The following is a 15,475-nucleotide window of genomic DNA, read 5'->3' on the forward strand; positions in this document are numbered from 1 at the left end:
TTATGTACCTACTTTAAACACAACATTCACAGTAAACTGGTCGGATAAACGACGAGAAAATCAATGGGTAATCGCTTTGGCGGCTTTGGAGATTAGATTATATCCAAACGAATACAAACTCTTGCATAAATCGTTAATATCATCAACGTTCTACTTTTAATTAAATCATTTGTTATCCCCTGCAAACTTTAATGTCTCAAATCGTAAATCTTAGTTCCCTAATGAAGTTATTTCCCAGCCTGTCACTTTAACTTTGACTGAAAATTTATTTGGAAATTTTAAAATTTGGATAACCGACTTCCAATCTTCCTTCGCCCGCCAGGCGATAATTAAGCACAAATACAGAATTCCAGTTACATTTTGTGTGACCACACAAATAGTGTTTGTACTGAGTTTGACGGTAAACTACAATAATTATATCGAAATACCTGTTGAGTCTTTATTTGGCAATCGCTGGCTGACCGCATTCGACCACATAATCATCAATTTAATTCGCATTTCAATATTAGTAAATCCTTGTACAATACTTTTGCAGGAACCTCCGTTTTACGTTATAAACAACAATGCAATTTCCTGATTAAACTTTTAAGTGCAATTTATTTACAAAACTTTCCTAACTAGGTAGTTATTTATAGGGCTAATTGAAGCTTTTCATTAAAGATTCAGCTTGAAGTTGCAGCAGAAAAACTTATTTGGAAAATAGTTGTGCGGACGCAAAGAAAGGAAAATCGCAATACCTTTCCAAAGTTTAATTCACTTCATTTTGCAAAGGTCTTTTAATATTTACCATACCTCGACATTTTCCAAGCCAATTCTACTAATCAAGCTAGCCAAATTGATCAAACTCTACAGGAATTTAACGATTGCGAACGTTACGATTAAATTTAAACGTTCCTTCAGGATTTTAGTACCTATTCATTAGTGCGGACTGATGTAGACCTTTGTAGGTACACATTACCTCTCATTTTCTGGTTAATTATATTGATACCGTTACCCCTCATCGAATGTTTGCTAATATACTGAAACTCTTCCAGTTTCCGATTAGGCCTGACAGAGTGGATGCGAGAATGGAACGAAAAATTGTCTAATTGTTAAGAAGAAAAAAATGCCATCTGAAATGGCGAACACGCTATTATTTAAATACAGAATTAGAATTTTCTATATTTTGGTTACTTCCTTTACGTCGAAACTAAATTTGTATTTGTGAAATGTGACAGTTCTCCTTTGTTAAAGCTAGCTTTCGAAAATTCAACGTAAATCAGATTTGTATTCGATATTTCCCTCGAAGGTATCGTTTTCTGTTTGTGTAAGAGCTTTTTATATTCAAATTTAAAATCTTCAAATAAAGGTATGTCATCGGAGCATCGGAAGATTGAATGTAAATATGTACAGATCTCAGAAATAAGTAGCACTTGAACAACACTGTACACAATTCCTTAGCAATTGAAACATTTAGTATCGCCTTAAGCTTATCACTCTAAAATAGATCTATTCTATACACATTACCTATATCCTAAGAAGTAACTAAAAAAGCCCCGAAGTTTGTAGAGTGGAGTTCAAGATGGACCCCCCTCCTTTCCCCTGGTAAGTAGTGGTAGGAGGCGCCTAATTAAACAATTTGTGAGAAATTATTCGTAAAACTTAAATGACACATGTGAATTTTTTTCTTCAAGTTTAGGTATTTCAATTTTCTTCGCTCAAACGTTCCAACGCTCAAACATAAAGTACATCAAACATTGAAAACTGTAGAAGTAGACATACGAACAAACACAGAAAAGGGTCGAGAGAGTGCACTTCATGTTGTTGAAAACTGTGTCAAAAGTATTGATTGCATTGCTTTTCTTGACTGGATTTGCGAAGAATTGAAAAGCTTTTAAAATCCCGACCAATACTACAACATACTGCTGTATAAACAGTTGAGGTTTAGATCTAGACATTTAAAGTTGCGAGCCGTTTAATAAGTAATATTACCTACTTAATAAATGGCTCGCAACTTTAAATGTCTAGATCTAAACCTCAACTTGATATCAATTGCAGATTATAACTCATTTAATCAATTACGTGGGATTATTTACGAATGATTTTGCGCCTGTTTTTATTTCATTGTAAAAGAAGGAGAATTTCTTGGAAAGGTTAAGAAAAATTTCTATCTCAATTTCTGTGTTAATGCATTTGTGACAGCTCCGACGTGATTTATTAGGTTTATGCTAGAAATGCCGACATTTGCCGATTTTGTTTTTATGCTATTTACAGTTACAAAAAAATAAAAAAAACACTTTCCACTTTTTGAGATCTACAAGACACCGCTGAGAAAGTTTTAATAATAACGTTTGGTTTCGGAGAAATCATCGTCGACTTTATTTTCTTATATGTCCCGTAAAAAAAATGCTGTATTGTGTAGCAGTTTTTATTACGAATACAACGATGTACGGCACACAAAAAAACAAAGATTTAACACAACGTCCTAATCTGGCAAAAATACCTATCGGATATATATTCTATTTTCCAGAAAATTTGTCCCGATGGGTATATCGGTAGTTTTTCTTGAAGCCTAAAATAATCCTTTATACCTACACCTCACAAAAAGGATTTAAATACCAATGTTAGAAAGTTGCGCTCTGACATTACCAAAATAATTGGCATTCGCATAAGGAAACCTTTGAGAAGGTTTGACATCTACAAAAAAGATTGGTATGCATTTGGCAGTCGTCTAAGGTAGTTAAATCCATCATTGAGTATATCTAAAGAAATATTTAACATTCCACACAAAAAAAGTTTTAAATTTCTTTCAACGGGTACTAACGATTAATATCTAGTATGATTAGAAAAAAACGTATATGTTTTTTGCACATAACTTTGAAGTTAGTAGTACGCTGCCACTGGCGCTTATACTAACTATACAATAATTATTATTATAGTTTCTTAACTCAATTGCAAAATTACTAGATTCACATCAGGCAACTTTGGAACTAAAAACGATATAAACAAACTACACAAAGTCCTATTGTTTTATCACACTTTGCATCTGGCACAAAGTTTCCGTAAGTTAATTTCGATTGTAGAAATTGTTGGAAAACTAATTTACCGAACGTGTCTACAGAAATGACATAAAAACACCCCTCAAGTTTTGAGAAACAAGAAATTTTATTAAGAACATGTTACCGAATTTCTTCATAACATCTCTTATTCCAAGTTGAACTACTTAATATGGAAATGATCCACTGGATTTACATATACGTACTTACGCATCGAGAGATTGAAAATTGTTATGTGATACACATACATTTTTTCTGAGAAATACACTTGATTTTGCGGAACATATTTTTAACTACCATTTTAAACTACTAAATACGTTTCGAGCTTTCATCACACCATTAAAATTAACATTGCAGAAATATAAAGGATGAAAATATTCGTCCGGGCGCGCAATAGTTCCAATGCGATTTTCACAATTCTGGAATTGAGGAATTAATTATTACCCGGTTCAAATAAAAAGTGCAAGGAGCATTACGTTAATTAACATTACTACAAAACAATGAAATATGTCGTGGCAAAATATTAGTATAAATTAATTAATTCAATGCCAGGTGAAATTATTCAACAGCATTGACCTAATCCAACTCGCCCCCAAATGAAGCACCTTGTAAGGAAGCAGTGATAAACGTTGACAAATGCCACAAGAAATTCAATTATAAATAAATTTGTCGATGTCCAAATTGCAGCAACCAAGGAATACAGCTACAAAGTGAATTTATACAATTTAATTCTGCACACGCGTAAATTTTTGAATATCTCCATAATCAATCATACTAATACTCGTACGTATACCTAAACATACATAAATCTGCAAAGTGAAGCAAGTTTCCTTATGAAGGAATTTCTATTAAAGTTTGCACTAAACAACGAAATCTAGTTGTTATGAATAAAGACAAATATCGAAAGTTGAAAGCAATAACTGTAAGTCAGGAACGGTAAGCAAACTTATTTACAGATCAGAATTCAATTTAATCTTTCTGTACGAGTACTCGTAATACATAATTAATTAAGATTAATACGAATAACAATTAATTTATGCTGTCCAGAAATGAAAGCGTTCTTCTCCCACCTTTCTCGAATAAAACGAAAGGAAAAAATCTAATACCACGTGAAAAATATTTAAATTTTATAAATTTTTGAAGTAATAAATATCACCAATATTTAAATTGAGTTTAGCACGCAAGATCGGTTCCATTGCAAATACAAATGACGCTTGTCTACAATGACTTTTGCCAGTCATTCAATCCTAACGCTGACATTTTTGGGGAAAGACATCCCGCACTTGAATGGATCTACACAGTCGAAGATCAATGCCATGTTACTCTACTTCTAAGATCTAGGGGCGGCAGCTTTAAAGGGCGGCATTTTTTGCACAATATTTATTTTAGGTATAATTTTAAGTTTTATAATAAGTTACAAACGACAAAAATCTTTAATTAAAAATATATGAAATAAATTGGAATTGGTAAATAGTTTAAAGAAACTGTAAGTGTAAGAACGATAATCGACATGGGGCGCAAAAAATTTAAATCCGCCACTGACTACCTACCACCTGAGATGGCAGCTGAGGTATTTCCGAACATGATAATTTCAATTTTTTTGTCAACAATGGCTATCGGCGTGACCAACTCTTTTGTAAAATTGCATTCCATGCTTGGTTTTTTAAAAGTGCCAGATTTGGATCCGGTTCCTCACTCGCTCAATTTCGCACGACAATCGTCCTTCTTATGGACACTCCCTTACAGTTATAGCATTTTTCGGTAAATCACAATAACTAAAAAAAAGTTATAAAACATGTTTCACGTAACAAGTCGTGAAAATAGAGCAGCATCGAAGACGCAAATGAATGAAAAGGTCACCGTTCGCTCTATTTCGCTAAATTTCATTGAACAATCCTCGTGGAAAACACCTGTATGAGGAGCCAAAAGAACATCAGTTTCCATTAGTTTAAATAGCTCTCTAGTGAAAACCCGTAAAACGTATGTAGTCTAAATAGGTAAATAAATTTTATGCTTAGGATACACGATCTCCATTAACGAACGCGCGTTACGGGTGGTTCCCAAAACGTTGCTTTGATGTAGAGAAACAAACTCAAATTTATTAATGTATTTTATACTTATTTATAAAGGACCATTAAAAAATATAATAAAAGTATATACTACCTGCCTATCATACATAAAGCTGAACACAACGAGATCGGCTATTAACGCTATTGTGATCCTGAAATGTGGCAATTCAATTTTACTAGCGCATATTAAATTGTATTTTAGAGATAGGTAAGGAGTGCATGAATGGACACCTTTTATCGAGGAAATGTAACTAATTAAATCGACAGATGTATCCGTATCAAAATTACGTTAAAGTACACATATTTACGTTACTCAGACTGTTAGTGAGTATAAATCATTGAAAACCCGCTGCATGATTCATTCTAGCCTAGATTTTGAATCCGCTCAATCGATCCCTCCCACGCTTCGTTCAAAGTTTCGAATGCACTTTGGTAGAATGCATTTAGTTAAAAAAAAATAACGAGAGTTACATCAGCGGTATATGAAAACGGCAATATAAAATACTACCATTCCATCATGTTACTTTGCATAATTCGGGAAGAATAAATTGGAAAGTTGTAGAGGTTAAACCAATTTACTTATTGGAAACTACATGGGAATATAAAATAGGTATTGTACCTCCGTTGTAGATTCATTGCTGGTTTAAGCGTAAAAAGAATATTGTAAAAGTGGAAGTATTCCATGGCGGCTTCAAGCGATTTATTTGTTTTTTTTCATAAAATAAAATAAATATTTGCTAATATCGTATCTGATACCTATTGAGGAAAGACAAAAATTAACTACAATGGGCAGTATATTTAGGGTGGGTGTTTTGGTACTAGTAAAAAACAATGTATTTCGTATTTTTTCGAATATCTCGGGAAGTAAGTACAATTTTGTAATTGTCTAAATGGCATTTTATTAGCCCCTTAATTCTAAATCATGTTTGCCATTAAACCGGGTTTGTATAACTTTTACTGTTTCCGAGATCCCCATGCTGCCCATTTTGAGACACTCGGTATACCAGTTTTTCTCTCGATGACAACTTGTATTACCTACCGATTTGGCTATTTAAGAATTTTGCCGACTTATTCGGGCCGATTTTAAATCATACTAATCTAAAATCCCTAAAAAGTTATTGAATTCCAGGTGAAATAAAGGGCAAAAAGTCCATAGGAAAATTGCTGTACCAGATGGAAGTTGGAAATCCTTTCTTTCCCCTTCCCAATTGAATTATTTGTATTCGAAGAAGTTTGTAATTACATCCCTATAGTGCCCTACGGTTTTAGGAGTAATTTGTTAGTGATATTTTTCATTTGCAGTGGGTTTGGTTTAACGGAACCATAAAGGAACAAACGCTGCTTTGTCAAAAAACATAAACGTTATAGGTAGTAAAGATTACAGAAAGCTGAAAAACCCTCAAGAGGGCGTGCAAAGCACTCTAGCGTGAAATCAATTTTGAAAAATTGATTTTGTTAAACGCTGTTTACTGCAGTTTTCAAGTTCTAGTTGCATTCGATACCTATATGTTGTACCTATACTATCGTATGAGTTATAGTTTCTTCGCAATGCAATAGAAATTGCTGCAATTGCAAAATTATGAACAATAAACAGGATCCACTACGAATATACGTAAGCTGGTATCGTAAAAATATCTCCAGAAAAGAAAACATGGTGATAGATAGGTAGGTATAGAGAATGCAATACCGGGATCGCGGGATCCCGAAATACCGGGATCCCGCAGCATTTTTGCGGGAGTAATCCCGCACATAAATGGAGCGGGATCCCGCGGGATTTGCGGGACTGAGGAATTTGTCGACCAAGGGGACGACTCTGTTTACTTTGTTATTGAAACGCATAACGGAGAAGTTATTTTTTAAATAATTGTTAAACTTTTTTCGTACTATGATTTTTGAAGCACTTTAGAAGTTCACCTTTTTGTGCTTTACAGGTGAGGTTTTTTGAGTTCTAAGTTAGGCTAAAGGTTTTTGCCCATTTATATGGGGCGCAAATACCGGGATCCCGCGGGATTAACATCTAACAATCCCGCAAATACCGGGATTGAGATTTTGCTGCGGGATTGCATTCCCTACTGGAAACCAATTTCGAAAGAAAATTCAAAGGGCTGTAAGTTTTGAACTAGTAGCCCAATCTTGGAACTGTTTGAAATTATAGATTCTACAGGCCACATTCTATAAGAAAAATTTTTTTCCGGGTCGATCTGAGACAATTTTTCAAAATAAGGCAGTGTAGGTACAACCTTCCTTTTTTACCAGAAATCGACTGCACCAAAATTTCTCGGGAAAACACTTTTTCTTACTAATTTTGGTGCGTAGAATCCGAAACAAATCGTACTTTTTCGATCAGACTTCTCAATCAAAAGTTATAGACTAGAAACCAATTTCGAAAGAAAATTCAAAAGGCTGTAACTTTTGAACTAGTAGCCCAATCTTGGAACTGTTTGAAATTATAGATTCTACAGGCCACATTCTATAAGAAAAATTTTTTTCCGGGTCGATCTGAGACAATTTTTTTTGAGGGCCTCAAAAAAAGGCAGTGTATAACCTTCCTTTTTTATCAAAAATCGACTGCACCAAAATTTCTCGGGAAAACACTTTTTCTTATTAATTTTGGTGCGTAGAATCCAAAACAATTCGTACTCTTTCGATCAGACTTCTCAATCAAAAGTTATAGACTAGAAACCAATTTCGAAAGAAAACTCAAAGGGCTGTAACTTGTGAACTAGTAGCCCAATCTTGGAACTGTTTGAAATTATGGATTCTACAGGCCACATTCTATAAGAAAATTTTTTTTCCGGGACGATCTGAGACAATTTTTTTTTCGGGGCTCAAAAAAAGGCAGTGTATAACCTTCCTTTTTTACCAAAAATCGACTACACCAAAATTTCTCGGGAAAACACTTTTCTTATTAATTTTGGTGCGTAGAATCCAAAACAATTCGTACTTTTTCGATCAGACTTCTCAATCAAAAGTTATAGACTAGAAACCAATTTCGAAAAAAAAATTCAAAGGGCTGTAACTTTTGAACTAGTAGCCCAATCTTGGAACTGTTTGAAATTATGGATTCTACAGGCCACATTCTATAAGAAAATTTTTTTCCGGGTCGATCTGATACAATTTTTGTTTTCGGGTTTCAAAAAAAGGCAGTGTACAACCTTCCTTTTTTACCAAAAATCGACTGCACCTCTCCGTATTTATCTAAAGAAATTAGTTCATTTGTTCGAAATTCGCCTTTTTAATTAATCTTATTTTGTATCAAAAGTATACTTGCAGCAAATAATTATCTAATTTTTGACACTTGTTTACTTTCTGGTATTCTTTTGTTTTTTTAATTATAGCCAGCCTACTCCGATGTATAAACACATAATTAATTAATGAGTAGGTACTTTTGTGAAAAATATTGAATAACCTAAACACTGCGGAGTTTAAGCACAGGGCACCCCTTATAAACATTTAAGAGAAGACAAAAGCGAATAGCGAAATAAAATAGTGGTAGTTCCATTTGAAAAAGAATAGTTATAGCACTTTGAACAAACGGCATTGAAACAACCAAATATTCAGGATGTTCTATTTAAAAAGATCAGTTATTAATTGACATCGTAAAAATGGAACACCCTGTACATTCAAAAATAATTTCTGTAGATCCGCAACCACCAATATTTTTACCAGGTATCTATCAGCTATGTAGGAAAAACCGACGGACTGTTACAGGACCCTGTATATAGCCAAAAACTATAATATTGAATCAAAAATTATTTGTGGCTCTTTAAGAACTGGGAAATTTTGTAAATTGTAATTTTTGGCTCTTCCGTTTCAATAGGTTGCCGACCCCTGTCCTAGGTAGTTTAACCGGTGGCAACGGTTTAACCGACACACACAAAAATTAAGAATAGATAGGTAGGTACATTTAACTTCTGTTACAGTGATCAAGGATGCCTGCGTATTTTTTGCTTTCCTGTTCAAATGTAATTCAATCCATAGACAAATTGTCTATGATTCAATCTTCCTTAAGGAATGTTAAGTATAGGTCACGATTCATGAAAGGAAGAATGTTTATCTTACATCATTCAACATCCTGTGTGCCACATAAATGCCTTATAAGTAGGCATGGGAATTTTTTTCGATATGTCGATAGGTATCGATAGTTATCGATATATCGAATAACAATAGGTAGAGCTAAAAAAATCGATATATCGATATATCGATAGATCGATAACTATCGATATATCGATACTTATCGATAAGTATCGATATATCGATACCTATCGATATGTCGATAACTATTGATATATCGATATGTCGATAACTATCGATATATCGATATGTCGGTAACTATCGATATATTGATATGTCGATAACTATCGATATATCGATATGTCGATAACTATCGATATGTAGATAACTATCGATATATCGATATGTCGATAACTATCGATATATCGATATGTCGATAACTATTGATATATCGATATGTCGATAACTATTGATATATCGATATGTCGATAACTATTGGTACGATAAAATTATGTTATTGTTGAGATTTCAACGAGCGCTACTATTTTTATTAATAAAATGATAAAATCCATTTTCGGGTTTACTCTCGTGTAAATTTACTATTTTTAGTTGCTCGACGTTTCGGAAACTTAACTTTGCTCCCTTTCTCAAGAGAAGCGTTACGTCACATCATCATCCCTGCCAAATAAACGCAGTAATAAAATTTTTAGAAAATAGATCTTTTCGTCTTACTGACGATTGCTCAAAAAAAGAAGCACTTCAAAAACTTGAACAAAAATTGTTAATTATAGGGCGACAATTATAAATAAGGATGACACAGGATTTACTTAAGTAAGTATATTGTAAGTGACGGCTTGCTTACATGTCATGACAATTGTATGTGAAGGTCATTAGTGAACTAGCGCTAACTAATGTATCGTCAATTGTGGCTACAGCCACGTCTAATACTAATTCCGTAACATCTCCCTTTGGAAGTTACAAGTCTAATTTATTAGGTACCTTAATTTGTCTACCTGAGCGAGTAGTTACATTAAGGTTCGGAGTCGAACCATTGTCATTAGCAGGTTCATTATTAACATTATCAAAATTACTATAAATACAGTAATTATTACAATCATTGCAATTATTATCTATATTATAATCGGTATTAAGATCTAAATGTGTGTTATTCGATTTACCATATTCTGGATTACAATTGGATTTGTAAAATTTCTTTATGTGAACCCTATTTCGTCTATAATGCATCCCATCCCTAGATTGAATGATGTAGCTTTTTGGCTCAGGACCAACCTGCGTTATTTTTCCTTGTATCCATTTCTTATCTGATGGAATCTTCTTAAACAATACATCGTCTTCAGTCATTAATTCTGGTAGTTTGGTTGCTCCTCGATTGTAAACGTCTTTCATCCTCTTGTTTCTATCTTCGACCCAATTTTCATAACGATTTACATCTATTGGTTTCGGTAGAAGCAAATCTGCATGAACTGGCAGGGAACATCTAAGACGGCGAGACATCAGGAGTTGAGCAGGACTGTTCTTGCTGTCGTTTGGTGTATTCCTATACTGTAATAATGTTAGATAGGGATCTCCATTAGACTCGATAGTTTTCATTAGCATTCTCTTGATAGTTCCGATTGCTCGTTCGACTTGACCGTTGGACTGTGAGTGATACGGGCTTGTCGTGATGTGTTGAATGTCCCACTCTTTGATAAAATTGGCAAATTCTACGGCGTTAAAAGGAGGTCCATTGTCTGAAATTAGTGTGACAGGTATTCCTTGTCGACTAAATATGGATTTCAGCTCATTGATGACTATTTTTGCGTTTGTGCCATTCCTAAGTACTGATAATTCAATAAATTTAGAGAAATAATCTATACAAATAAGATATTTATTTCCCTTTAATTCCATGAAGTCAACACCTACTTTGTTCCATGGTATTGCTTTAATTTCGTGTGGCAATAAAGGTTCCTTTGAGTTGTTATTACTGTATTCCTGACACGCTACACATGTCGTTACAATATTTCGCACGTCATTTGACATATTAGGCCAGAATAATGCATTCTTAGCATAATCAAGGCATTTACGTACACCAAAATGACCCGTATGAATTTTAGTTAGCATTTTTGACCTAAGAGCTTTTGGAACCACTAAGTTATTTCCTTTGAACACTAGCCCATCAAGTACATTAATTTCCTCTTGAAATTTGTAATATGGTTTAGTCTCTGGGGGAAGATTACTCTTGGCTAGGGGCCAACCTGTTTGACAAAGTTTTACGATGGTTTGCAATTCCTCGTCATTTTGAGTTTCCTTTCGAAAGGACTCTAATGTTTCAGGTGACACTTCTAAACATGACTTGAGCATATTTATGTGTAACGTGATATCTTCTTGTAAATCTACAATGGAGTCTGACAAAGGCGATCTGGATAATGTGTCCGAAATATACATTTCTTTACCAGGTTTGTACATGACATTGAGATCATAGCACTGAATTTTGAGCATAAACCTTTGTAGTCTTTGTGGCACTTTGTGTAATGCTTTTATGAATAAAGGCACTAATGGTTTATGATCCGTATGGACCGTGATTTTGTGACCAAAGATAAATTGGTGGAACTTTAGACAACCGTGAACAATCGCTAGCAGCTCCTTTTCAATTTGAGCATAATTAGTTTGAGCTTCGGTAAGACAGGCTGACGAGTAGGCAATTGGATTTGATCCATGTAGTATAACGGCTCCTACTGCACTTTGTGAAGCGTCACATGACAAAATTAATTCTTTAGTCTGGTCAAAGTAAGTTAGAACTGGGGCTTTTGTAATTAAGGTTTTTAATTTGTTAAATGTAGCTGTATGATTTGTGTCCCAATTCCATATTACATTCTTTTTTAGAAGAATTCTCAACTGCTGTGTTTCTTCAGAAAAATTTTTGATGTATGCTGACAAATATGTAAGCATTCCCAAGAATCTTTGTAGTTCTTGTGAATTTTTTGGTTGACTCATGTCTACAATAGCTTTAATTTTATTCGGATCTGGTGTCATGCCTTCCTTTGAGAACACATGACCCATGTACGTGACTTTATTAAGACAAAACTGAGACTTATTTAAATTAAATTTTAAATTTATTTCCTTAGCGCGCTTAAGCACCTGCTCCAATATCTCATGATGTTTTTCTTTAGTTGGTGCGTGAATTAGCAGATCATCAAAGTAGACTACTGTGTTAGGGATGTCGGCGAACAATTCAGTCATTGTAGAGTGAAAAATCTCTGGCGCTGCTGAAATTCCAAATGGAAGACGTTTAAAACGAAATCTACCGAATGGTGTGATGAACGTACATAATTTTGAAGACTCCTCATCCAAAGCAATGGTCCAGAACCCCCAATTAGCGTCTAGGGTTGAGAAATAATTAGATCCGTTTAACTGAGATCTAATGACATCGATGCTTGGGAAGGGATAGTGCGCACGAAGGATTGCTTTGTTTAAGTTGCGCGGATCTAGGCACACACGAATGCTGCCATTTTTCTTAGATGTGAGGACGATACTGTTAACCCATTGGGTTGGTTCCGAAACGGGACTGATGACATCTAATTCTTGCATTCTGATTAATTCCGTTTTCAGAGACTCGTATAGTTTAAATGGTATTTTACGCAACGGTTCCCTTATAGGTGTCACATTCTTGTTTATTTGTAGACGACACTGACTTTTTATTAGACCTAGACCTTTGAAGACTTCATTATACTGAGTAATTATAGACTGAGTGGACTGGACTTCATATTTGTTAAAAGTTACTTGGTTCACTCTTTTAAGAAGTTTGAGATCGATACATGTTTGTAATCCAAGAATAGGTTTACATCCGACTTTTATGACATGAAATTTAATTATGTGATCACTACTCTGAATATGACAAGTTAAATCGACTTCGCCTGCTAATTCAAGCCTTTCTCCACTTACGGTTCTAACGCTATTATGACTTACATTAATTAAGCCTTTTTTTAAATTAAGGCGACTAAAGTCTGTCAAACTCATGACGTTTGTTTCTGCCCCTGTGTCTAATTGACATAATAGAATAGTACCATTAATAGACACAGGTACTTCCCATTGCGACTTTTTAACAGAACACACATACGAAATTGACCCTATAAATAATTCATCACCTGTATCTACAGTTAGCGACTTGACATTCTTATTTCTAAGACACATTTTAGCATAATGACCAATTTTAAAACAATAGCTACACTTTACCCCATCTGCTGGGCACCTGAATCGATGATGCTGGCCACACCTTTGACAGATATTCTTTCGATCTCGGCTTACCGGACTGGGAGACGTTGTTCGTCTAATGGATGGTGTCGTTCGTCTAGTGGATGGACTCGTTGACCTTTGGTGTGCACGATTTTTCCACCTGCGCTGACCCATTTCATTGTGACTTGTGTTGTAATGAACTGCTCCTACGACACTACAGCTAGCGGCTTCGATTTTGGACAATGTGTACGTCTTAGCCAATTCAACAGCCTTGTCGAGTGTGATTGCACCTTCAGATATAATTTTCTGTTTAACTTCTGCGAATCCGGAGTTAAGACCACAAGTAAAGATGTCTTTAACTAGACTTTCGCGCAGCTCCGTAAAATCACACGTTAGACTTAAGTTTGATAATGCTGTAACGAACTCTTCTAACGACTCACCCTCAAGTTGACGTCTCGTGAAAAATTTGTGCCTCTCGATGGAAATGTTTGTTTTTGGAGTGAAGTGTTTCTCGAATTTACTGATTAAGTTGTCATAGGTTACACTATCGATGTTGACATCGAAACTATTGAAGATTTCTAATGCTTCGGGGCCCATGTGGTGCAACAATAAAGCCACCTTGCGACCATTCTCTTCCCGTTCAAGACTTGTCGCTCTCAAATATATCTTGAATTGGGTGAACCACCTCTTCCATTCATAAGACAGATTCTTGCTGGCGATGTTAAGATGTTGGATGGAACATGTAGATCCAGCTACCTTGTTTCTAGGAGTGGTAGCAGCGACGGTAGCAGTTTCGACTACTTGATTTGGCATGACGACGTTTAACGATTACAACTTAAGACAAAGACACTTCTGACACCATGTTAATTATAGGGCGACAATTATAAATAAGGATGACACAGGATTTACTTAAGTAAGTATATTGTAAGTGACGGCTTGCTTACATGTCATGACAATTGTATGTGAAGGTCATTAGGGAACTAGCGCTAACTAATGTATCGTCAATTGTGGCTACAGCCACGTCTAATACTAATTCCGTAACAATCTTTCACTAACATACGTTAGCGGTCTCCCGTTGATCACCTCTTCCATAATAAGCAATGAATCATCTAATTCCTTCCTATTGAGAGTAGACTTTCCAATAGATCGTTTCATCATATCTTTCAGGATCCGGATGATACGTTCCCAATATCCACCCCACCACGGGGCGGCAGCAACATTGAATTTCCACTGAATTTTTTCTAAAAAAGTATCTTTTCCAATAACTTTCCAATCCAATGATTTGGAGAAGTTACTGCATCCTTGAAAGTTAGTTCCGTTGTCACTCATCACAAGTCTTGGTCTTCCTTCTAATCTAATAAATTGTTTGAAAGCTCCAATGAAGGCTTCCGTAGACAATGAATTGACAACTTCTAATCTGACAGCTCGAAACACTGCACAAGTGAATATGATGATCCATACTTTCTTTTGATTTTTTAGATATAAGGGGCCTGTTGCATCCACTCCAACTATTTCAAATACTTTATTAGCTTCTAGTCGTTCCAAAGGTAGAGGTGAGGGTAACACAGTAACATTTTTAGCACCAACTTTTCTACATTTTACACATCCGAAAATAACAGATTGTACCGTTCGTCGTGCTTTCATGACCCAATATTTTTCTCTCAATTTAGTCATCACAATTCCGACTCCAGCGTGGTATAACTTCTTATGTACATCAAAAATCAACTGTTGAACTAATGGATTTTTTCCATGAAGAATGGCAGGGAACTTGAAACTTTCTACATCTTCCAATAAAACAATCTTAGTTTTAACTCTCATAATCCCAAATTGGTCTACACAAATATCGAGTCTACGTAGGGTTTTCTCATCCAACGGATGATCATCTTGAATATATTTAATTAAGATAATTTCTACTTTCTCTAGCTCTTCAAATGTCAATTCACCATCTACTTTAGGTTTATTCCTTACTTTTTTTTAGCAAATTACCAATGAAGCGATATACCCATCCAAATATCTTGACATGTGTCATAAAGTAGCAGAAGTGACCAACAAAGATTGAAGCGTGCCGCTTCAGCTAATTGGCAATGTGCCGCCTCATAGCAATATGCTGATTTGATACAAGAT

At 34.9% G+C, this 15,475-nt stretch overlaps 1 protein-coding gene across 1 annotated transcript; it reads right to left on the reverse strand.

Annotated features, from left to right (window-relative positions):
- Positions 1 to 9,940: 9,940 nt before the first annotated feature.
- LOC116175954 (uncharacterized protein K02A2.6-like) lies at positions 9,941 to 14,321 on the reverse strand. Its single transcript, XM_031494342.1, has 2 exons — positions 13,969 to 14,321; positions 9,941 to 13,854 (listed from the first exon to the last, which is right to left on the reverse strand). Exons 1-2 carry the CDS (start codon positions 14,162 to 14,164, stop codon positions 10,094 to 10,096), a joined length of 3,957 nt encoding a protein of 1,318 aa, XP_031350202.1. The 5' UTR covers positions 14,165 to 14,321; the 3' UTR covers positions 9,941 to 10,093.
- Positions 14,322 to 15,475: the final 1,154 nt, after the last annotated feature.

Source organism: Photinus pyralis, unplaced genomic scaffold (assembly GCF_008802855.1).
Source record: "Photinus pyralis isolate 1611_PpyrPB1 unplaced genomic scaffold, Ppyr1.3 Ppyr1.4_LG7, whole genome shotgun sequence".
NCBI classification, from domain to species: Eukaryota; Metazoa; Arthropoda; class Insecta; order Coleoptera; family Lampyridae; genus Photinus; species Photinus pyralis.